The sequence below is a fragment of the Polypterus senegalus genome, chromosome 4, assembly GCF_016835505.1.
Source record: "Polypterus senegalus isolate Bchr_013 chromosome 4, ASM1683550v1, whole genome shotgun sequence".
NCBI lineage: Eukaryota > Metazoa > Chordata > Cladistia > Polypteriformes > Polypteridae > Polypterus > Polypterus senegalus.
The window spans coordinates 57,638,587-57,663,610 of NC_053157.1; the positions used below are offsets into that span (position 1 = coordinate 57,638,587).

The 25,024-nt window shown below is 36.6% G+C and overlaps 1 protein-coding gene across 1 annotated transcript in view; it reads right to left on the bottom strand.

Annotated features, from left to right (window-relative positions):
• rorb (RAR-related orphan receptor B) overlaps nt 1–25,024 on the bottom strand; it is a 194,120-nt gene that overhangs the window by 50,798 nt on the left and 118,298 nt on the right. Inside the window, exons 2-4 of the mRNA XM_039750713.1 lie at nt 9,436–9,521; nt 6,547–6,688; nt 2,857–3,267 (exon numbers count right to left, since the gene is read on the bottom strand). Of these exons, the coding sequence (XP_039606647.1) occupies nt 2,857–3,267; nt 6,547–6,688; nt 9,436–9,521 (639 nt within the window). The remainder of the gene's footprint in view (nt 1–2,856; nt 3,268–6,546; nt 6,689–9,435; nt 9,522–25,024) is intronic.

Consider the following 25,024-nt stretch of genomic DNA (forward strand, 5'->3'; position numbering starts at 1 on the left):
GCTTTCTGATCAGCTGCTGTACAGCTGTGATTCCACACTCAGATACAGTGGGTTAAATACTCTGAGTGGTGCACTGACAGTAACAACACTAAAGCAGCTATAGTATTTGGAATAGTTTGGCAATTCTGTGCATCATTATATGGTTCCAAGCTGATTACAATCAGATGCCTTAAACTAATAAACGATATGCAGTTAATTTCATTGTATTTGATAAAGTTGTGAATCTAAAAAAATAAAGGGAAACCACACAGGAACAGTAGCACTGCTTTGATGCTGGGTGCCGCCAGTTTACAAAACCGAGTAGAGAACTTGCATATGCAAGGGACTGACCAGGCGTGAAAAGGTGAGTGGCTTTACGCCCAGTTTAGTTTTTATACATCGTGTTGTGAGTGTGGAAACGGGTGTATGCAACATTTTTGTCCGTACGCACTGTTTATAGATGACGCCCCTGGAGAAGAGGTTTGCAAAAAATAATGAAGCAATGAAGGTTGCCAAGAGCACAGTAGCCTTCAGAATTCTTTACTAGAAGACATTTGGAACAGCTATGACTCTTTCTGTATCTGGCCACTCAGCCAAATTGAGCAATCAGTGAATGTCAATGACAATGTCAATTTATTTATATAGCACATTTAAAACAACTTAGTAATGCTGTGGCCAAAGTGCTTTACAATAATAGAATAAAAGAAAAACAACAAATTACATAAAAACATAAATAGAAATAAAATATATGAACATAAAATAAGATACATAATAAATAGAATTAATGTTGTATAATCACAAAAAGTAAACAATCAGTATTACTGAAGGTCACGGAATGCAAGTGACTAGAAATTAGTTTTTAATTTTGTTTTGAACGGTTCAATTGTAGATGACTCCTTTATATGATGAAGTAAAGAGTTCCACAGGCGAGGCACAGCAGCTGCAAAGGCCCTGTGCCCCTTGGTTTTACATTTGGTACGAGGGACAACAAGAGACAACTGACCAGAAGATCTAAGCACTCTAGATGGCTGGTGTAAAACACACAATTCAGATAAATAGGCAGGAGCAAGCCTGTGTAAAGATTTAAAAACTAGCAGCAAGATTTTAAAATCAATTCAAAAACTAACCGGCAGCCAGTGTAAAGAAGCTAAAATAGAAGAAACAAAGTCATGCTTTCTTGCCCCAACCAGAAAGCGAGTGGCAGCATTTTGGACCAACTGTAACCTGCGTATCAGGGATCTGTTAATCCCAGAATACAGCGAGTTGCAGTAATCGAGGTGGGAAAAAAATAAAAGCACGGAAGAAGAACTATCAGGGAAGAAGGGCCTTGGTAAGGGAGGGAAGGCAAGGAAGAACCTGATGGCCACACTGGCAGAACTTTAGAGAACCTGTGTGGAGATGGGAGAAATTTCCAGATGGACAACAATCACTGCAACACTTGATCTGGTCTTCATGGCAGAGTGGCCAGATACTGTAGTAGCCTCTCCTCAATAAAAGGCATATGAAAGCCTGGTTGGAGTTAGTAAAATGGTACCTAGAGGACTCTCAGACTGTGAGAAACAAGATTTTCTGGTATAATAAAACCTAAATTGAATTGTTTTGGCTTCAATACTATGCACAATGTCTGTTGGAATTCAGGCACCGCTCACCATGTGCGCAATACCATTCTAAAACTGAAGCATTCTTGTGGCAGCATAAAGATGTGGGGCTGTTACTGGAAGGTTAGTCTCGGTCAAGGGAAAGTGGAACACTGCAAAGTACAGAGGTATCCTTAATGAGTGGTTGCTCAAGAGTACCCTGAAGCTCACACCTGGCTGAAGGTTCATTTTCCAACAGGAAATAAAAAAAATACCACAGTGGGGTAGGAACAACTCTGAGTATGTCTTTGAGTAGTTCTGCCAGAGCCTGGACTTGAACCCAGTCCAATATCTTAGAACAGACTGAAAATAGCTGTCCATCGATGATCTGCATCCAACCTGACAGAGTGCTACAAATAAGAATGTCAGAAAATCCCCAGATCTGGGGGTACGAAGCTTGTCACATCATACACAAAAAGAATCCAGGCTTAAATTGCTGGCTTCAATGAAGTACTAAGTAATGGTTAGAATGTCATATTTCAATTTTTTATTTTTAATACATTTGCAAATATTTAAATCCTGTTTTTCTGGGGTATTGACTGTTGCTGGATGAGGGAAAAATCAATTAAAATGATTTTTGCAAAAGACTGCAATATATAACAATGGAAAAAAAGTGATTTCTGAATACACTATATAACCTACAGTAATCTATATGAGCCTTTTTGATTGTTTCTGTAAATTGTCTGCATGTAGATAAAGATAATACTTTATACATCTTTTACATGGTGTCACTGAAATACAAATGCTCTCATCTACACCTTTTAACTTCTGAATGTGAGGTAATTTGATCATGAAACACAACCCAATTCATAATGATTTAACATTATGGGCAAAAAAGTTTGTATCCAACAAAACAACATACCTGAGTAGAAATGACGTGCTCGTAGAAGTGCTGCAATATTTCTTTGATTTGCTTCCTAGACCATTAATACACTGCAACCTGAACATGCTTACGTGGATAATTTTTTGATTTTAAAAAACTGAAATAAACTACTGCAAACAACTATTCAGTTAGTCCTTAATGCATATTCTAGTAATGGCCCTAAAAGCTTTCTTATTATGCTATACATACTATGGTATGTATTATCTGGAAAAAATATTTTTGTGCATCTATGATCAGTAAAAAACATACTTAAAATGACACAGTATTAATATCACATAGAAGAAAGTAAGAAAATCAAAATAAACCAGAATATTAATAGAAAACAACTTTTGTTGATGAGGAAACTATTCTACTCACCTAATTCTGTCAAAGTTACCCCAGGTGCAAGCTGACCCTCTGGAAAAGAGTCACATGTAAACAAATTGGGAACAGGTGTCACATCATAAATTGGCTCCTGTTTGATCTGCTTTATTCCAGCCATGTCCATTCCTGACTGATCTGGAGAAGGCTGCGTAGAGTCCACACTGTAATAGGCATTGACCCCTTCTGTTTTTGGCAAGTCAATTATATGTCCGCTAGAGTATGTACCTCCAATTTCATTATTGAGGTTACTGAGGCCATTACTGATACTGCTGGTGTAGACAAGAGCAAGGGCTTCTGCCTCTCCATTTTGCTGCTGTCTCTGTTCCTGTAGTCTCTGCTGGTGTTTTTGTACTTCTGCATACAGGCTGTCCCGTTGTTTCTTGGACATTCGACCAAACTTTACAGCTAGATTAAAAAAAATAATAATAATACGGTATATTAATTTCATTTATCTATTTTCTAACCTATTTATTGAGTTCAGGATAGCCAGTGCCTAAGCTGCACTGGTTACAACTCAGAAACCAACCCTGAAACAGGCACAACACTCATATTTATGGAACTAGAGTCCTCTAGAGTCTGCAGTTAACCCAACACAGATGCCTTTGGTATGCGGATGGAGAAGAATGCAATAGAATGGATACATAGGAATAAAATATGATTAAAAATGATAAAAATGTCAATCTTTCATTCTTACTATTTAGCCAATTAGATGACTCTTTCAAGATTTATTGTATAGTAATGTGGTGAATAATTAATTTTATAAGACATTTTGAAATAAGTTCTAGTTTTTGCTATGTATTTATACTAAAATCTATTTTTTCTCTTTGAATGTATTTTTCTGTAGGGGGCTTTGCCATTATTTGTATACAATCAGTTACAATTAGCAAAAAGCAGAGCAGACACATGTAAAAATGAGAGTGAATGCTGAGGAGGCACTGTGTCAAATTCAACAAATTTGCAAGCAAGGAAAAGCTGAAAAAATCACAAATTGAAAAAAGATAGGGATTTACAAAAGCAAAGTAAACTAAAGTTTGTTAATATCTGATGTCAAGAGAAAAAGAGAAGAGATGTCAAGAGTGCTAGAGGAAAAAGGAGACTTAATATTATTTCTTACAAAGAATTTCTTAAATAAACCTCCATTATATTTTAACTCAATTCAAAAATTGTGTGCATTACGTTATTCTGTGATAAAGAATGGTATTAATCAAATGTCATGTAAGGGTAATGCAAGTGGACAACTACAGTGAACATGTCTTGCTTTATTGAAAACTCTTTTATTATTTTCTGCATCTCCATTTTCCAAAACAGAGGGTGGCATAAAAGTTAAAATTATTTTAATACTGTGCCATAAAGGGCAAGCAAATACATTGCTTTTATACTCAGCCATTAGTGGACTAAGTGTAGCCCATTTGTTACTCAGATTACTCTCTTGGCTCATTTTATCAGCTGTCTCTTTTCAACCACTGGATTGCTCAGTAGTGACCCGTTCTCTTTATAATCATGATGCTTATGATCAATGTGACTGAACTCTGAAAGTAAGGTGCATGTGTACACAGGCTCAGTCTACATTGTTCTTCACACTGGTCCTGAACTGACATCCTTAACTGAATGTTTGAACCTTATATGTGGCCTGTTAATTTGTACTTTACCTCTCTGGATAATGCATTTCTAAAAGGTGAAATCAGAACTTGGGGGTTCTATTCACTATCTGTGACTAATATTCTTGACTCAGTAAAGCTCTTTAAGACAATTGATGAATATTGCACAGCATATTACCAGTTACAACCTATCACAAACTTAATGAAATTCTATGATAAAGTCTGCTCAATATTCATAATAAAAGGTGTTCAGTACTCCAACTAGCAGTAACACAAGCTAAAGTACATCCTCCCTGAAACATTTGATGTTTAACATATAAAGATAAAAACTTTATCAAAAACATATACAGAATTTTTGGTTGGAAAACTACACTAGTTAGTCAGACAGACAATGAAATTTTATGTTTGCCTATTATTACAATCTGTCTACTAACAGCAGATGCAGGCTGATGTGATATGGCAGACAAGTGCATGTCTCTCTCTTACTAAATATGTCTATTTTAGTAAAATTCCTTATCTGCTGCATGCTACCTGCAAATTGATTTAATTGCTCCTATTGCATGCCATATAACGAATGTACATTGGTTTCGAATAGCACAGAAATATTCCACCTGCATTCAATTTATTTTCTTTGACTTAGGTTTATGCCAACTATGGACAGGCACTTCATGTTAAACTTATAAATGAGTGTATCTTTGCCCTTTAGAAATAACCTGCACTTTTATTTGAGTATCTGGTACAAGTACTTAGTTTACCCACAAGTTTTAACCAGCATTGCTTGTTTTTGTCATGGGAAGTGCAAAAATAAAGTTCAACAACAAATAAAACAGCACATTGATATTTCTTTGTAAGGTAAAATCATTCAATACATTTCTTAATATGTTTCCTCTAAATTATAATTAATTGTGGTGTTGTATAGAATAAAACTACCATTTAATGTGGCATCATCATGTGAACATAAATCATGAATAATCTCTACTTTTCTCTGCGTTCTTCTCTGTTTTTTCTGTGGTGGTGCTTTGTGCTAACACTACCTGATTAAACATTGTGATGCTCGAATGAAGAATGATGGCCCAGTTGTCCATGAGACCACTGCATTGAATCCTCTAGGATGAAGCCTTGAAACGACAAGGAACGACTTAAGTATGTTTATGTTACATAGATTGCCCAGTGGGGGTGGATGGTCCTTTGACCTGCAGATTTAGTTTTTGTCTCCAGCTTATGTGGAGTGTTTTCATTTTTTTCTGTCCTCCCGGGCATCTGACGTTACCATCATACTAATTTTTAGAGTCGTATAATACAATACTATATAAAAGAACTATACCTATCTAGTAATTATATATCCATTATATACAAGTCTGTATCAATTTATTTTTTGTTATTTATTCATTATTATTACATAATTTAATTTGTTTTTCTTTTTTTTTTTTCATTGATTTCTTTGGCATCTCGTAAAGCAACTAAAGATACATCTTTTGTACGAAAATGTGCTAATGAAATAAATGTTGTTGTAAACAGAATACTATCCACAATACAGCACTGCACCAACAATAGCTATATAAAGTATATTTGATTGTACAATCCTAATCAAATGAGCTACATTTTGCTGGTTCTTTTCAGTGGGTAAACTCAGATCCTGCTGGTTCAATGAATGCTCCCACTCACTATGTGTCCCTAGCCAAGTCACTTACATTCCTGTTCTCAAACTACTTAAAAAAAAGAGTGAAAACAGTTGTATTATGTACCTGTATCTGTAAAATACTATGATACGGTGTTCATTATAGAAAGTCACTATATAAATAATGATTTGTATATTAAATAATATTGGCTAAAGATGTAATGTCAATACTCGTGCAGGCAATAATGATAAGTCTGTGTTCAGAACATAGTAATATGTTGCCTTATATTTTATTACAGTGAATTTTAACCATTAATAAATTACATAATTATTTTGACCAATACACTGAAACACAAAGTAAACATTCAATTTAGAGATTATCTGATCTGCTTATCCAGCATCTTACAAGTCAGTAAGAAGTATTCCTGAACATGCTTTTTTTAAATAGTTTAGTATGCATGACCTTACCATCTCGAGACATTCCAAGGGCAAGACACTTTTGAAGTCTGCAGTGTTGGCATCTGTTTCTGTTTGTTCTATCAATTAAACAATTTCTTTGCCTTGGGCAGGAATATGAGGCATTATTTTGCTGGCTGCGCCGAAAAAATCCCTTAAAAATAAACAGCAAATATAAACAGAAAGAACCTGGAAATTGGAAATCATTACATATTGTCCTTGGCAACTTACCTCAGAACTGTTAAAGAAGGCAGTCATACAATTATTTAATGGGTCTATTATAATATGTTATTCAGTTATTAATATTTATTGTAATTGACTAAGAAAAATGCGACAGAGCACAACTTCGAAATAACAAGAAATTCTAGATATGTGCAGCTCTTTAACACTGCATATTAAGAAACTGAGAGTCACCTCTTCTCTAACAGGGTATTGTTTATCTTCTCATGTTAGGTGCATCACATTTCACTTGAATGTGACATAAATGAACATGCCATTATGTAAAGCTTCCTGAATGAATTTTGGATATTCTTCCTTTACTAATGTGGGATTTCATGTGCAACTCCAGTTCTTCCCAACAGTTTCAAGAGTATCAAGAGTGACTCCTCTGAGTGACACCTCCATGGATATCTATGCATGCTATATAATGGTGTGAAGAGATTGCTATCTTGTAGTTAACCAAAAAAATTTGGAGTCCATATAAGGTTATAAAAAATTAAGAAAATACAACAGCAACTCAAACTAGATTCATAAGCTATGTGTCTTGAATCCCTTTGGTTGCCCTGGCTAAATAAATTCATGGAAGCAAAAATAAAGAAGTGCAAAAAGTGGGTATTTATTAGATTTAAATATACCAGTACTAGGGGGCTCCACCCCCTGCTCGCTTCGCTTGCCCACCCCCGTGTTTGGTTATATCGGATATACAATTTAAAGAGATTGTTATTTTCATGGAAATTGTTACATATGCATTATTTTCACTTTAAAAACTTTTGTAAAAACAATACTTGTCCTTTATTTCCAGCCCTGGGCATGGTTAAATCTCTTTCTCGCAGGACATATAACGCTGCTCGTGTTGTGAAGGGGGGGTGGCTGAACGCACGATAAGGAGATGCCGTCGGATCATCTGCTTTCTTTCTGCTGCTGGCGAGCCGCCTGTTCTGCCAAAAGCAGTCCAACAACTGCTAGGTTTAGATGTTCGTGGACTTGTTTTAAATGAGGGCTCACTGTTTTGTGTCGCGTGACGTTGTAAAAACAATACTTGTCCTTTATTTCCAGCCCTGGGCATGGTTAAATCTCTTTCTCGCAGGACGTATAACGCTGCTCGCGTTGTGAAGGGGGGGCAGCTGCTATTGCGCTGACCGTCGATCATTTTAAAGCCTGTACAGCCGCTGTCCTTTTTGCCACTTCGTGTCTCTGCTGCTCGTGTTGTGAAGAGGGGGGGTTAGGGTGGCTGAACGCACGCAAGGAGAAGTGGTCGGATCATCTGCTGCGAGCTGCGTGTTCTGCTTGTCGCTTGGCATTGTTTTAAGAGCTGGGAGCAAGTTAAAGTGTCTCTCGTGGGTAATCGGATATACAATTTTAAAAGCTTTTTTTTTCTTTGGAATTGTTTCAATTTCATTATTTGCACTTTCACTTTAAAGCTTCATTAAAAACAATATTTGGAATTACCTTTTCTTCAAGACCGAATTGTGTTTTCTTTCAAATTAAACTTGTCGTTGCTTTAACTGTTGCGAGACCACAGATTCTCATATCGTATGGTCCATTATTGTGTCATTTTGTGCATTGAATGATGCGAAGGTGAAATGACTTTGTTTTCTGCTTTTTGCCTTTTATTTCTGACTTCGCTTTGTCCTGCTATTTTTTCAATTACACCTGGTCCTGATAATTAATTTTCGTTTGTTTGTGCTAATGCGATCTTTACTGTGTTTTTATTAAACTGTAGCAATTGACGTAATAAAGTGTCACAAAAGTTTTACTTGAACAATCGCCAACTTCGTAACCTCAAACACAACTTTCTCCAACATCAATCAATACCCCGCTATCAGTCTTCGTGCTGTACTCCGCCCTCCCCCAATCGCACCTAACAGTCTTTTTAAAACAAAAAAAGCTTCAACCTGGCTGGGACACTACAATACTTTCGAATTTTACTGCTTTCCTATTCTTTAACTTTCTCTGCATTGTTTGAGCCTTCCGAATTCCATTGTTTTCATAATCTCTTATCTGCCTTTTTTTCTCTCCAATGCTTTTGGGTCTCTTTTCTCGACGCTGCTCTTTCTTCTTTCCTTTGTCGTTGACGTTTCATCTAGAACGTATTGTCCTTATACGTTTTATATGTGCTGAGAGCACAGGATCTGTGTGTGCTATGTGCCTTTACACGACTGAGTGTTTTGCTGGCCGTGCTCTTATTTGATATTGTTTGTGTCTCGCGGGTCTTTTAAGTGTCTTCCGAGAACTTCCGAGAAGATCACGTCTCGTGGCCCTGCTTTTCCTTTCCAGGATTTTTTTTATAATAGAGAGATACTAATATTTAAATGTCCACAGAGGGGCTGCAGAATGACAAAAATGCACCTAATTTTTAGTTGGACAGCTACTAATTAATACTTGCATTTAGTATTAGTAGCACTGACTGTGTTGGCATCTACCCAACTTATCCTAGTAGTTTATACTGTAGTGCTCTTTCCAGACATGCAAATGTTAGAAATCACTACTGACATGCTGGATTTCAATTACCTAGAAATTCATAATTAAGATACTCAACACAAAGGTGACAAAGTCTAACTTTTCTTTTATCTTCTGCTACATAGAGATCTTAAGTTGCTTTCTAAATGAACAAAGTCAACCACATCATGAAAAAAATCTGATATTTTAAAAACACCCTGCAACCCATAGGGAGACACCCACCTTACAACCTTCACACGTAATGACACCATAGTGAATTCCAGAAGACTTATCTCCACAGATTTTGCATGGTATCACTTCAATTTGGGCTAAAAACAAAACAGAAATTGGACCTTTTAAGCAAGTGGTTACCAAATGAAGAAAAAAAAAAATTTAATCATCTGCAGGTAACACATAATTAAAGGTTTATATGAAAATGGCTTATCAATAACTACTGGCATTAATTATTATATCAGCAAAACTTAATTAATTCTTTGCAGTATAAGATTGTTTTGAATATAACCTCACATTCTTAGACCCCCTTCAGCGTCATGGCAGTCTGGAGCTGATCCCAGATATCTCAAACACATGGCATACACCAAGTCTAGACGTGTCAGTAGTCCACTTAACACACACTACCAAACTTACACATGCATAAGGCCAGTCTGTTTTGTAAGACCCAATTATTCAAAAACAGCAGTACTCACATTGGGCCAGTTAAAATTAACCAAACATGCTCCTCTTTGGGAATGTGAAAGGAAAAGCAGAATACTTGGAGAAACTTTGCAGACACGGTCAGATCATGCTTCACACAGATGGTGCCCAGCTACACTAAGTACTGTGCTACTGCACCATTTTAATTACATGTAAATCAATCTTTATTTCTTTGATTTGTTATTTAACAAGCAAGAAAGAATATCTAAAACTTAAATTAGCTTATATTAAATTCTCTTTATTTTATAATGTAGCCATCTCAGAATATAAATTCAGAGGTCAGAATAATTCTTTTTTAAAATGGCCTACTGTATATATTCACAATTCATCATAGTCAGTCAGTCATTATCCAACCCATTATATCCTAACACAGGGTCACGGGGGTCTACTGGAGCCAATCCCAGCCAGCAAGGCAGGCACAAACCCCGGGCAGGGTACCAGCCCAATGCACGGCACACACACACACACACACCAGGGACAATTTAGGATCGCCAATGCACCTAAACTGCACGTCTTTGGACTGTGGGAAGAAATGCTACCAATGCACCACCATGCCACCCCCAATCCATTATAGCAAGAATAAATTCATTATACTGAACATGTGAATTATTTGTGAGCAGAGTTTAGTATATTCAGCACATTTTATGTGCAATATGTATTTTTTGAAGTTTAATTCAGTATTATTCTAATAAAAACTAAACCTAATTTTTGAAAAATATTGGGAAAAAACATACTCTGTGAAGTTCTAAGATACATACAATTTAAACTGTAAATGCTTAATTTGCAGAGCATTTTAAACACAGTCACATCAAAACAAATCATAAAATTTGTTTTGTAAAAAGAATTTGTGAGGTATATTATAGTACAATTGCAGTGTAGTAGCGAAAGACACTACAAATAAAAATTAAATGGCTTGTACTGCTAGATGTGGTTCCAGAAATGGCAGGAATGTAGTTTACCACCCTATACTAACCTATAGTATGCCATACTTTGGTAAAGTTGAACAATTTTGAATAATTAAAGTGCATTAATTAATATTAATTATCATTTTGAATTTTCATCAAGTACATGAGAGAATGTAATGGAATATGCCCAATAAACATGAGAAATTATAATAATAATAATCCAAGTATTTTAGAATGACAAATGTACCATATAGTACTGCATGGATGACTAACTATCTAGAAAGAGAGACGATGGCGAGTGATTTTTGCTTTCTATCCGGCACAGATTTGAATGAATTGATCCTTGCCATACTGTAATTAAATAGCACACTAAACACCCATCCTTCCATTAATCTATTTGTGAATACATTTATTTGATTATGAATTCAAAAATTCTGCCTCTGTAGATTTAGGCACAAAACAGAAATGAACCATGGAAGCATTGCCAGTCCACCATAAGCCTCTTACTCATACATTCACTAAAGCAGAAGCATTTTACAGTTAAATATCAACCTAATAAGTATGTTCTAGAAGGAAACCAGAGTACACGAGGAAAACCCATTCAGACACACAGAAATTCTCTAAATAATGTAATATTTAACTGTAGAACTAGGCATGTTCCAGATAGTTGGCTTAGCTTCTGAATAGAAACACAAAAATTGCTTAATTTAATGCAATAACAATTACTTAATACTGAACAAATATAGGATTTTTTATGTATTTGCTATAATAGTTATGTCTTCATTATAACATATTTTAACTAAAATTATGTCCTATATTTATATTTAACTGTTATGTGTACAACTTTATGATAACGATCAGTCAATAAGTATGCATGTGAATAGGTGGATGTGTGTACAGATAAAAAATGCAAGTTAAGCTTTAATAGGTGGCTAAGTGGATTGCATGTAAGGGTAGATTGCATTAATTGAGTATATAAAGAGGACAGGTGGGTCGGTGATTGGGTATGCAGGTTTAGTTGATGGGTCTAGTTAGGGAAAGTGGATCGGTGGATGGTAAGGTATGTTGATAGCTGGTATTGTTAATTCAGATCTAATTTGTATTATTGAATAACACAGAACAAACCCACTCAAGTAATTAATCTCTTAATACTAAAACACAATGTCCTAATAGTTTTGAACATGCTACAGGCATTGCAATCTGGGATTCACCTGATTCTATTGAAACGTTTGATCTCGGTGTAGATAAAATTTTGAAAGTATACTTCCAACATATTGGGGGTAGAAGCTCTGTTGTTGGTGGCTTAATTTTTGTCAATGATTTAAAACGGTTCCTGAAGAGAGAACCCACAGAGAGCTCCCCACAGAGTGTCCAGAGCCTAATCACCAAGCTGATCATTTCCTATTACTCACAACAGATCTCTTCCTATACAAATCCAGATATAAGAAGTTTGTTTTTTCTATAAGGCAATGAACATTAGTTGTTAAAAGTCACCGCAGTGCAATATAAGTAAATGCGAAGCAAACTGATTAAAAAGAAGTGTATTTTCTTCGGCCAATACCTGTTGCTGGTCAATATGCGGGCCACACGCCAAATTACTTAGCCGTGAACACTGAGCTACTTGATGTTATTATTGTCACTTAACCTACTGTAGCAGATTATGTTTGGACTGCAGGAAAAAGAACTCCAGGTAGTTGCTAAAAAAATACAGCATCACAAAAAAAGTTCAAAGTAGATTTAATTGCAATACTTTTATGCTGTTAGGTATGACCATGTAAAGCTGCAAGACTCTTTATAATAAATATAAACTTTTACAAATGCACTAGAGATTAGGTGTGAGTGACCATGGAAAAAACAAGGTAATGAATAAAAACTTTGAAATGAGGTTCCTCTTTATGATTCTGAGGGTAACACATCTTGTTTTGGTATAATGTATTGTTTCTTTGGATAAAGTTAAGCTAGATATTCTGTGCATTTACTAAGTAGACTTGATAAAAATAAATTAGTAGATAATGTTCATCAAGGGGTGGTATTTAGAGAATGTATTGTACTACTGAGACCACATCTGGAGCACTGTTTGCAGTTCTGGTCATCATGCTAGAAAATAGAAGCAGTAGAAGGTGTGTCAAAAAGAGCTGAGAAGACTGCGTTGGAAACTAATCCATGTCTTCAAAATTCTCAAAGGCATCAGTAAAGTATATCTTTGAGAATTCTTTCAAACTAATAATGAATCACATACTTGAGGACAGAGTTAATAGAGTACCTTTGTCTGACCCACATTATAGAACTAAAAGAAACCTCAAATAAAATATTTTTTTTTTCCTCAAAAGTTTTTTAAGACCATATCTCATGTAAACATGTTAATAATCAGTGAATACAAAAATCAAATCCATCCTGCCCTGAGCAACACTCTTTTGCATGTCGCTTATCCTTAAAATGCATCGCTTATTCTTAGTCTTAGGCTGGCAGTGTAGTAAAATGTTGGGTTCAAATCCTGCTACCTTGTGACCATGAGAAACAAAAGAGATGTGTACCTACTTTAATCTCAGATATTGAAAGACGCTTTGTATAAAGGACAAATAATAATGAAAAAAAAAACAGAGAAACATTCTGTATGACTTCAATCATAGATTAGTTTACTGTTTCAAATTTACCTTGTGAGAGGTTATTTCAACTTTTATAGTATATTCTGTGTACAGTATTTCCCCCTCTTACATTACTGATAGGCTCAGCAGTCAGATCAAATGTCATCATCAAACCTCATCATCACTTTTAACTAGACAGACATTTGTGATTTCATAGTCTATTAAATTTTCCTTCTTTGACTAAAGTAAATAATACACTACAGATGCTTCAGTTAATTTCTTTATTTATGAGATATTTTCCCATGACACAGACAGTGCTATTAAACATTTATCATCCCTTCTTCTCAATTTCAAACAACTGCTGCTAAGAAACATCAATCTAATTTATTTGAACAATAATTTTATACATTATAATCATACACAGCTGGTATATTTAATATGGATGCAGAGCTGCAATAAAAGCATAAAATGAGAGTTTCCTCAAAATGTAATAGCTGTTTTTGAAACTGATTTTAACCTATTTCTGATTGTTGTCATTGTCACCCTGTTGGCAAATAGCGGTTTTTTGAAGATCTTTACTATTACTACATCTGTATTTATCTCTATTGTTTACTAAAAATATGTCTGTCATTGATAAATAAAGCCCATTAAAGCTACAGATTATTTGGCAAACAGCAGAGAATTCAACTACCTCATGCACTCACCGGAACAGCCATGGACTAGACTTGCATAGCACAATACAAGACAGACATTATGCCTATTACTTTCACACCTTTACCATCATGAGAATGCATTTCATTTACCTCATCTAGTTAAAGGGGTCATCATATGTTTGAATATGAAGATTCAATGTTACAAAAAGCTGTCTGGATCCTAAATTGGTCATTTCTATCATATAAAGAGGTAAATCACATTCAGAAGTAGACTTTGTTTTTCTGCAGCCACCACACACTAGCAGTAAGACTGCTGGTTCCATCTAATAAATGCAACACATCACTGTGGTGTTCTCCAATTTTTTTAAATTAAATTACATTTTTGTCGAGGTTGGATACATCTGGGTGTACAGGTCAGGTTGGGCAGCATGCACTGGTACTGCACGTTGCTGCACCCATCACACAACGAAACAGCTTGGGATCCCATTTGGCAGAAACGCAGTCCAGTTCCACCCTCTGGAAATGACCATCTATCTGCTGCAGCCAGGTGTTACATGGGTGTCCCTTTGGCCTGGTCCAACAGCTTGGCTCCTCAACAAGACGATTCTTTGAGCCAGATCACCCTCAACAAATAGCGCCACATGGCAGTAGTGACGCTTCCTCACAATGAAGGTATCGACTATTGACACAAAGGATTCTCTGAAGAGAAACAGTACTGAATGACTCCAGACTTCATCTCAGGTCACTGAATAGTGTCCATGTCTCGCAACCATATAACAAAACTGGAAGCACCAGGACTCTAAACACTTGGGCATTCATCTTTTTGAGAAGATGTCAGAAGTGCCACACAAACCTTTCCACTGACCTCATGAATGCTCTCCCAATACATCTACTGACTTCATAGGACGAGTCTCCATGGACACGAATGTTGCTGCCGAGGTAAGTAAACCTCTCGATGTGGTCAACCCTCTCTCCACAGACAGACACACTGCTGATGGCTGTGCCCAAGAGGTCATTTAAGGCCTGGTTTTTATCCAGGACTCTCTAAAACCCAGACACTCAGACACCTCACTCAGTCTCTTGAGAGCCCCAATCAGAGCCTTTATTGACTGCAAAGATCACAGCATCATCAGCAAATTCAAGATCAGTGAATCTTTCTTCACCAACAGATAACCCACAGCTGCTGGACCAAGTGGGTGTCCATTACTAAAAAATGTTTTTCCTTGTGTAGTCTGAGAGTGGCTAAGAATTTCTTGTCAGTCAGTAAGTGAGTCAATCTGGGCCTTTTAGCTTTATACAATACATTATTTTTTTATAAATGCTAAATAGTCCATCACTAATGCTAATGCGCTTTATTTTGAATTTTGCATGATGTAGGCTCTTTGTGTCAAAAAACAACAGTGGGAATCAAATTTTTATGCAACAGGGATATTTGACTAGGAAAATGGTATATTTTTAATTTGAAGAGTATACAGATTACAAAATAATGACATGAAACAATCAAAAAAGTATTTTAAATTCTAAATAAAATATTTAAATTTTAAAGTAAAATATGACAAATTGAAAATAAATAAGAATTTAATATGAATACATGTTAAAAAAAAGGTCTTATGAAGTTTAAAAACATTGAGCCCTTGTAAATGTCATGCTAATGGATATTACATTCCTTGGTCAGTAGGGACTACTTTTTCTTGGACACTGTAAACATAATATCTTACACAGTCAGGCAGTCATTTTCCATCCCGCTATATCCTAACACAGAGTCACAGGTGTCTGCTGGAGCCAATCCCAGCCAACACAGGGCACAAGGCAGGAACAAACGCCGGGCACTGCGCCAGCCCACCGCAGAGCACACACACACACACACACCAAGCACACACTAGAGACAATTTAGGACCGCCAAAGCACCTAACCTGCATGTCTTTGGACTGTGGGAGGAAACCGGAGCACCCAGAGGAAACCTACGCAAACACGGGGAGAACATGCTAACCCCACGCAGGGAGAACCCCGGAAGCGAACCCAGGTCTCTTTACAACGAGGCAGCAGCGCTATTACTGCGCCACCGTGCTGCCCATACCTTACACAATGAAGATAATTTATGTTTTGGATACATGCTGCATAGAAGAAATATAAGAAAAAGAAGAAGTAGAAAAGATCTTCATCATCACCCAAACAAGAAGTCTGCATTGCTACAAATATTGGCAGATATAAGATCCCTGCAGATTGAAGAACCTTTTTAAGCAGCTATGTACTCAGGCTTGAAGAAACTCATATCATCTGTATTCTTTTCAAATACATTTTTTTACTTTTTGTTACTACTGTATTGGGTTTACTGTGGCTCTATTAATTTTGCTTTATTGCAACAGCAAGCTTGTATCATTTGGTTGGGTAAAAGAATAGTGTTAAGAGCACCTAGTGTGGTTGACAGCCATATTCTAACAGGGTTTAGGGGCTAGAAAGGACACTTTAAAGACGTACTAGTAGTTTGGTTACCTGCTTTCGTAAGTGACCCAGGCTTTGAATGGCACTTTCTTACGTGCAAGTAAGTGGTACATATAGGGTGCTATAAAGCAGTTATACTGAAGTTTCATTTTGCTGTCCATGAGGGGGTAAGCCATAGATGTGAGTCACTATAAAGAGATATATTTAGCATCTATTCACACACCATAACTATAACTACATTGCACCAGTGAACCAAAAGATAATGCACTGACCCTGAAATTGTGATAAACAGCCTCAGCATACCTACATTTAGAAAATCTGTCCATGAATGTTTGTCCTGTGTTGAGTTGCTAATATGGGTGTATGCCACGGTTACTGCATAATTTGAATAGTATGGTGGTGTAAGGAAAATGTCACCAGAGAGTGAATGACTTAGCAAGGGTTATGGCACATACCATTTTGAACATGACTTTTTTTTATAATATCATTAAATTATAAGCAGTTATAAATGCTAAACCCGCTTTGTGTTTGTTTAAAACAGAAATAGTAGGCAGGTGTTATTTTGGAATCGTAAGGTGAAAGCAACAGAAAAAAATTGTAGACGTTGACAAGAATTTACAGTGTTATCCTACATTTTTTTCATGACTATAATGCCTTTGTTTCACCAACTGTGACCTATGGGTTTGCAAAAATATGTATAATCATCACATAGCATGACTGTATGGTTGATAGCAATTAGAAATGTTTCACTGAAATTGTAAGCCTCTAAGGTCTAAGCACTTGCAATGGCTAGAGCATAAAGGACACCAGAACTGGAAATAAACTGAAACATCAAGTCTGCAAGAACGGATATAGCATTATGAGACCACAAAATAAGATCCAGGAAAAAGCAAGGAAGTAGTGCACAAGACTAGAATGAGCAATATTTCAGGTATGGTTATTGCGCAGCTGTAAGAAACAGAGGTAGAAGTCAAGAATTGCGGCAAATAAATCAAAGTGGATGTGCCCAGAAAGTCATTGGACTTAACAAAAGCAAAGGATGGAGAATCAAGAGAATAATTCAGTATATGCTTAAGTGCGATGAATATGGTAGTTGCTTAGGCAGATGGAAGTGAAGATGAGGGTAACAGAGGGAGAGTGTGACAGGTTTGGGAAGTGGCAGATTAATCAGATAGGAATAAACATTTAAATACTGGATTTATTACATTTTCAGGCATGGAGGTTGCAATGCAGAAAAAGCATAACCATATCAAAATAAAAATCAATATCAAAATAAAAATCAAAAAGTCTAACATAGGATTCAATGAAGGGATAGGATAGAATGAGGATAGAGTATAGAAGTAGGAAAGTAATGAGGTGAGGCGAGGAAGGGGTCATTCAGGCACAGAACTTCTACACATTTGGGATGGGAAGAGGCAGCTGCGATTGCCGGTACGTGGCAGATACACCAGAAAAAGCTAATTGTTTTAAATTCCTTCACACTTTATTTTACTTTTTTTTACATTTTATTTTGGATTTCCTTTTTCCCCTTACTTAAAGATGTTAACGCATTCCCGCAAAGTTGATATATTGATATGCTATTTCGCTATGTTTACCATACCATTGCCAAGTTCAGATAACCAAAAGTTTGTAGTATGTAATGTCTGTGATAATTAAGTATCAGGGTCAGGACAAAACTTCTCGGTTGTCTGAGTTTGTGGGAAAAAATATTTACTGTGGCGAATGTACTTTAAATAATGATTTTCTGGCTAAAGACCTAGTGCTTTGAATTTCTTTACTTTGATTTTTGGAATTCAATTTAGTCTTCATAACAGATCAGTCTCTGTCTCGTCTCTCTTTGTGGAAGAAGAGAGTCTTGCTAGACACACACTTTTACAGACAATAAGCTGCTAGGGTGTAATATGACAGATTTTCACAAAAGTGAGCTAAAGAAGGAATTCTCGAATCCCGGAGCACAAATTGACTAAATAAACCATATATGGTGCACTCTGAGATTTTCACAAAATATGGGAAAAGGCTACAGGAGATTTTATAGACAGAAAGGTATAAGGCACTAAGTTCTCAATTAATGTTCTTTAGTAAGTGATAGTATAGTATGTTCTAAGGAAGACGTCACTAAAAATGAAGAACCTGATCTTGTCCAAGAGCTGACGTAGAAGAGACACTGGGTACTGGATACAGCTGTTGTTTTATCCACCAAGTTAAACTTGCTAAAGGCTGAGATGACTGACATATTACATAAAGACAAAGTGATAGAACTGGTTGGCACAGTAACTGCACAACTGGAGAAATTTCCTATGTTCATTAATTACTCAACCACCCAAACAAGAATTAAAATCAAAGTAGGAGGTGGTGAGCTGTGTTACAAGAAAATGAAATAATTGAATCATAACATTCTTAATTCCACTTAATCCAAATCAGGGGTGCTTGGAGCACTGGATGCAAGGTAGAAATAAACCTTGAACATGGTGCCAGTTCATCGAAGAACCCATTCACATTAACACCCACGTTCACATTCACATAGAGACTGATTTAGTAATGGCAGTTAAACTAAAACCTGCATATCTTCATGGATGTGGGAGGAAAAACTAAGCTTACCAGGAGGAAAACCTACACAGACATCGGAGGATTGAAAGGTGACAGTCATAAATTAATCAAGTCATTTCAAAGTTCTTTGTATTTTTTCCACAGATTTGCACATTTTATAGTTATGCAAGAGTTATTTCATTGACTGTACTTTTTCAGCCTGACTTTATACTACAGCAGTTTTGCAGATGCTTAGTGTACAGGCTAGTGCAATTATTGGTGATGAAAAGCCATCAGCTTTCTCTTAGTTTTTGCTGATATTGCACACCTCCCTTAAAGAGATTGTGTGCTTCTAATGCCATATTTGTTAGCACTCATGCTTCTGTATACTTGGCAATGGCTTATCTCATCTAGCATTCTGCAATTAATCTACTTTAAACTATTAGGCCTGTAAGCCCTTTCAGATTTCTGCATACAGTGTTTCATATACAGATTTTACAACAGATTTCCAAAGAGCTGGCTCAGAATGAATGGCAACTTGTTAAAATGAGACAGACCATGATTTGATCAATTATTTTAATGTTTTGTGGAAGACTTTGACATATCATTTTTTAAAATAATTAAAGCAACATTTTGCCTTTCATGTTTATACAGTACATAAATTTCCACATTTTTTATGTTCACCTGTAACTGCATAATACATGAATGAACATTACCATACCCAAGATTTTTTATCAAAAAAGAAAAGTCTCTACAACCCTGCTCTGAAAAAGTGAGTTTGGAAAATGAATGAATAAAATGTAACGGATGTAACATAGTTTGGAATATTTTAGTAGCAGATATCAACACTGGTATACACTGTTCTTAAATCACAGGCCAAGTTAAGCTTAGTTTTTTTTTGTTATGAAATCAAGTAAGCATGACTTATTTTTATTTTTTTTAACCTGCTTGATCCAATTCAGGCTCAAAGGGTGGGTCACATTCTATTGCAAAAGCACGAGGGAACATGGCGCTGGTCCATCACAATGCCCATTCATGGAAAGACCCAAAATCACACTGAGCAAATTTAGAATCATCAATTAACTTAACATGGACTTGTTTGTGGAATGATTTCTTAAAGTCTTTAGTTAATAAAACTACATTCCATACCCTTGATGTAAATATTTTGAGCTACATTTCCTATTTCATAAAAAGGAGTCAATCCTGAGGAAAAGACAAATGATAAAAATTATGCACATTGATGCTAACTACATGTAAGGTGTCTAGGTGTTTGCACAAGTGTGTCCAGAAATGGACTGACAACCCATCCTGGATTGGCTTGTGTCTTGCGCCTGATGCAGCTGGCTGAAGAAAATGGAAAAATGACTGGACAGATGAACAACACGTGCAGCAAATTAGGAAAGCAAAAGTAGAATTCATTAATTAAGGTAAAATATAAATCACAAGCTACTGAAATGCATACTAGAGCTTAACTGTACATTTTCAATTAACTAGTAAAATGAAGATAAATAAAAAACTACAAAAATGTATTCAAGCCAGACATTCAGTAAGACACTAATACTCAGATCTTGAAATAAACTGTCAACAATGAGTTAATCTGATCATTAACATTCTGGTCGTTTTCCATTTAAAAATATATTGTACAAATACATAACTTGGAACCACTACGGTTGTTGCAGTTCTTCAAACCCCAGACACAATAGCACATACATAGTCTCAGATGCCAATTTAGAGATATACTGTCACAAACACCTTAATGCACTTCACAGCTCCGGCAATATGACTTTGCCCTTCTCCACTCCACCCAGGTGAGCCTTGTCCGACTATTCTCCCAACTCTGACTCCCCGGGTGAAGCAGGACAGCTTCCGTTATACTGGACCTGGGAGAACCTCCTGTGCTATTACATTGCATGCAAGAAACAGTTCTGGGTTGGAGAAACCTCCCCATGATATGAGAGTTTGCCTCCAGCAGCTACCCTAGCGGCACCCGAGTACCCCAACAGTGCTGCCCAGCAAAACTACAACTGCCATGCAGCCCTACAGATGTCCAAATAGGATGCATGCCAGAGGGAGGTTGCCATCTAGTGTACTGGAGAAGCTCCTGTCCAGCAATTATAATGGCCTCCTGACCAGGTAAGGTAGCACTAACTGACTGGCTGGGATGCCTGTCTACTCATAGCCTTCCATTAAAAGAGCCTCCAGGCCAGGTAAGGAACCATCCATCCTGGCAGAGATGCCATCTAACACATGTTTCTTATTACAATAACAAAGCATCACACATCCACTGCACATTGTCTTCTTTCAGAACCGTGTAAGTGTCTGCCTTTTTGAGGAGCACAAAGCCAAGTGGCTTAGGGAAATGAGCTAATGGAAAAGTTACTGCGTGCAGCCGAGTGTGTTGCTGCTGCTTTTCTCCAGTGTGGGACACTAACGTTACTAAAACTTTAGCGAACAAGTTCTTGGTTGCATCACTATTAAAGAAATAAGAGATTCTAAAGTTAAAAAATGTTCTTGTTCTCAACAAGACAAACCCAAATCATATTTAAAAAATGATTACTTTGTGTATCCTGAGTTTAATCTATACTAATAAAAGGCAAAGCCCTCACTCACTGACTCACTGACTGACTCATCACTAATTCTCCAACTTCCCATGTAGGTAGAAGGCTGAAATTTGGCAGGCTTATTCCTTACAGCTTACTTACAAAAGTTAAGCAGGTTTCATTTCGAAATTCTACACGTAACACGTCGACAACGTATATGGCCCCATCTTCACGAAATTTGGTAGGCGGCTTCCCTGCGCTAACCGAAACCAATGTACGTACTTATTTCGGTGGTATGATACCACTGTCGGCCGCCATATTGAACTTTCCACATTTCGAAATTCTACGCATAACGGTCGACAACGTCTGCCATGTTGAACTTTCTTATTTATGGCCCCATCTTCACGGAATTTGGTAGGCGGCTTCCCTGCGCTAACCGAAACCAATGTACGTACTAATTTCGGTGGTATGATGCCACTGTCGGCCGCCATATTGAACTTTTCAACGGTCTTTGTTACTTATGGGCCCATCTTCAAGAAATTTGGTACGCGGGATCCCAACACTAACTGAATCCTACTTACATACATATATACGTCCATAGCCTGCAGCTCAGTCACCGTGTGAGGCGGCGTTGGGTCCCCCATCCCAATGCCTCCCACGTTGTTGGCTGCCTGCCTATATAAGGCTGTCCGTCGCACTGGTCGCTACATTCCCTTCCTTGCTTCGCCACAGGATTCACGTCTCCCTGCTAATAACTACAGCCTTTTTATTTAATCCACGGCTTCTCCGCTGTTTTATTGTTCATTTATTATGATTATAGTTATTGTGTAGGTATTTTAGACTTACTTTACATTGTTCAGGTACCCATTTCCTTTATCATTCCAACCGTACCCCCATTAACATGTCTATCGAGGTGATCACCATCGATCAAAGAACTGTCACTTACCAAGTGGTTTCCATGCCCAGAGATGGCACCTGCCTTTTCCATTCTCTTTGTTACATATTGCACGGCCATATCAGGCTCACTCTTGATATCTGGAGGAACATTGTGTCTTATGTATTGAATGACTGGGACAGGTTCAAGGTGTGGACTGATGACGGTACAGGAGGTAATTATACTACACAGGAGCACTAGAAGAGTGAAATGCTTAAGCCCTTCATCTATGGTTCTGCATCTGAGGTGATGGCTGCCGTTGAATTGTTTGGTTGTTGCTTTCAAGTGTACCGAAATGGCCAAATATTTTACACCTTTTGACAACTGCCAATGCCTCTTAAACATCTTAGATTCACAGGTGACGATTTCAGTAGTGGACACTTTGATGTTTATGAATGTTTAAACTCTCAAAAGCTGGATGTGAAGTTATCGATAAAACCGGTTGTATGCTTACAATGCTTGACAGATGCCGAATGTTACTTCAACACAAGTCCTGCAAATACTTTCGTAATTGAAACAAACCATGAAACTCAAACCGATTATGACAGCAGCAATCCAAGATGTGAGATTTCAGGCAAGATTACTTTTCACATGGCCAACTCTACGTTGCATGCTCAAGAGTAAGCTCAGCGCACAGCTTGGTGATATTACAACCGGAGGGCTGAACTGACAACATGGTATACAAAGAGATCCTTAACAAATCATTATTGGTATATTTTCCCTCAGTTTAAAAAGGTTTAATTTTCTTCTTAATAAAAATTTTAAGGCAGTACTTCGCCACTGCGAAGTGTGGGTATTTTGCTAGTTGGTAATAAATGATAACAATGGCTATAAATAAAAACACTATATATAACCTTTCACAATGCATTCAACAGAAGACAAGGTAACTTAATCAACAAAATGTACATGGACCTAATGGTCGATTTTAAAAATGACATTTCCCCAGACAAACACTTTGCAACGGAGCTGGCAGTTGTGAAGCAACCTCAGGTGTTAGGGGAATGTATATACTTCCATGGAGCATTTTGTATCTGAGAAATGTTTAATGTGTATTGAATTTGACTAATGATTGGAATCAACACATGTGAGGATGACTAAGAACTTTGATTTGCAGTCATAGTGGGACAATGTAAAGGACTGGCATGCCATTCATGGTTGGTCCTTACTCTGCATAATGCTGCCAGGGTAGGGTTCATGGACAATGTGATATAAGCAAATGGACTGATGACTGAAATAACATGTACTGTATTCTGAAAATAACAAAATGCTTTCTGGATTGCAGTGTTAAAAATGAATTTACAAGCTGTTATGTAAAAGTGATTGACAATTGAATATGACCATAGATATTTAGTAGTAATTAAATATTAGCTTAACTCATAATAAATATTTGCTAATCAATATGTTTATTACCTTTCCTTAGAACAGTTTTAAGTAAAAGTACCTTTAAAAACATGATGACTCTGTGAGTCCATTTTGAGAGTTTATAGTTGTATTAGCATATGAGGCATGCTATGCCATATGCAGTACTTAAAGCATGAATATTGCATCCCTGGAACTTATTCATATTATTTTTGTCAATAAAAAAAGTAAATAGCATGCATCAACTTACCAACAACATCTGTCTTCATTTTGGACCAGCTTTCAAGTATGCCAATATGAAATGTCTATAAATTGTCTAAAACTCTGAAGCATTTAGTTGTTCCTTCACAGCCAATGCTGTGCTGATGATCAGTGGAGCTCATTAATATGATTAAAAATAGAGTAGTGTTGAAGATGGAACGTTCCATCTTGTTAAGCTGGGGATTTGAATGCAAGCTGTCCAAGTACAGTCGTACAGTATTTCTTCCTAACTTAACAGGGTCAGCTTCTCAGTAGTGAACAGTTCTGAATTAGTTACCAAATAGCAATAATGAGCACAGCTCCGTTTTTGAAATGAATCATATAATAGGTTTTATATTTTTAGCACAGATTAAGAGCACTCATTCAATGTTCACAGTGTTGTACATTGTATTTTATTTGTGTCATTTATACTTCAGGTGATATGTCTCTTTAAGTTAATAGATGTACTTTTTAAACTTTATTGATAAATTTCATGTCTATTTTTATCTGTGAGATAAAACAGTTGTTAGCGCTTTGAAATCTAAAAATCTCATCTCCAATTATTTTCATATTAGGCACTCTGTAAAAATGACATTGTATAACTGTCATATTACATATAGTGATAAATGAAATGAATGTATTTATAAAAGCCTAGCTTCATAAGGTAAAGAATGAAAGAAGCACCAAAAAACCAAAGGATGTGTATAAATTATGAGACAGAAACCTCACAACATGGCATTTTACAATTCTGTCTTTAGGTTTATCCATAAAGCTAATTTAGTCCTATTTCTAAACACAAGACAATAATGGTCATTTACATTACTCTTCATATACATAAAGCAGCATATAATTTTTGACATTTACCTTTGCCTTTTGAATACAAGGGTTTTGAAAGCACACCATGGCAAATACATAATAGGTCTATGACTGTGCC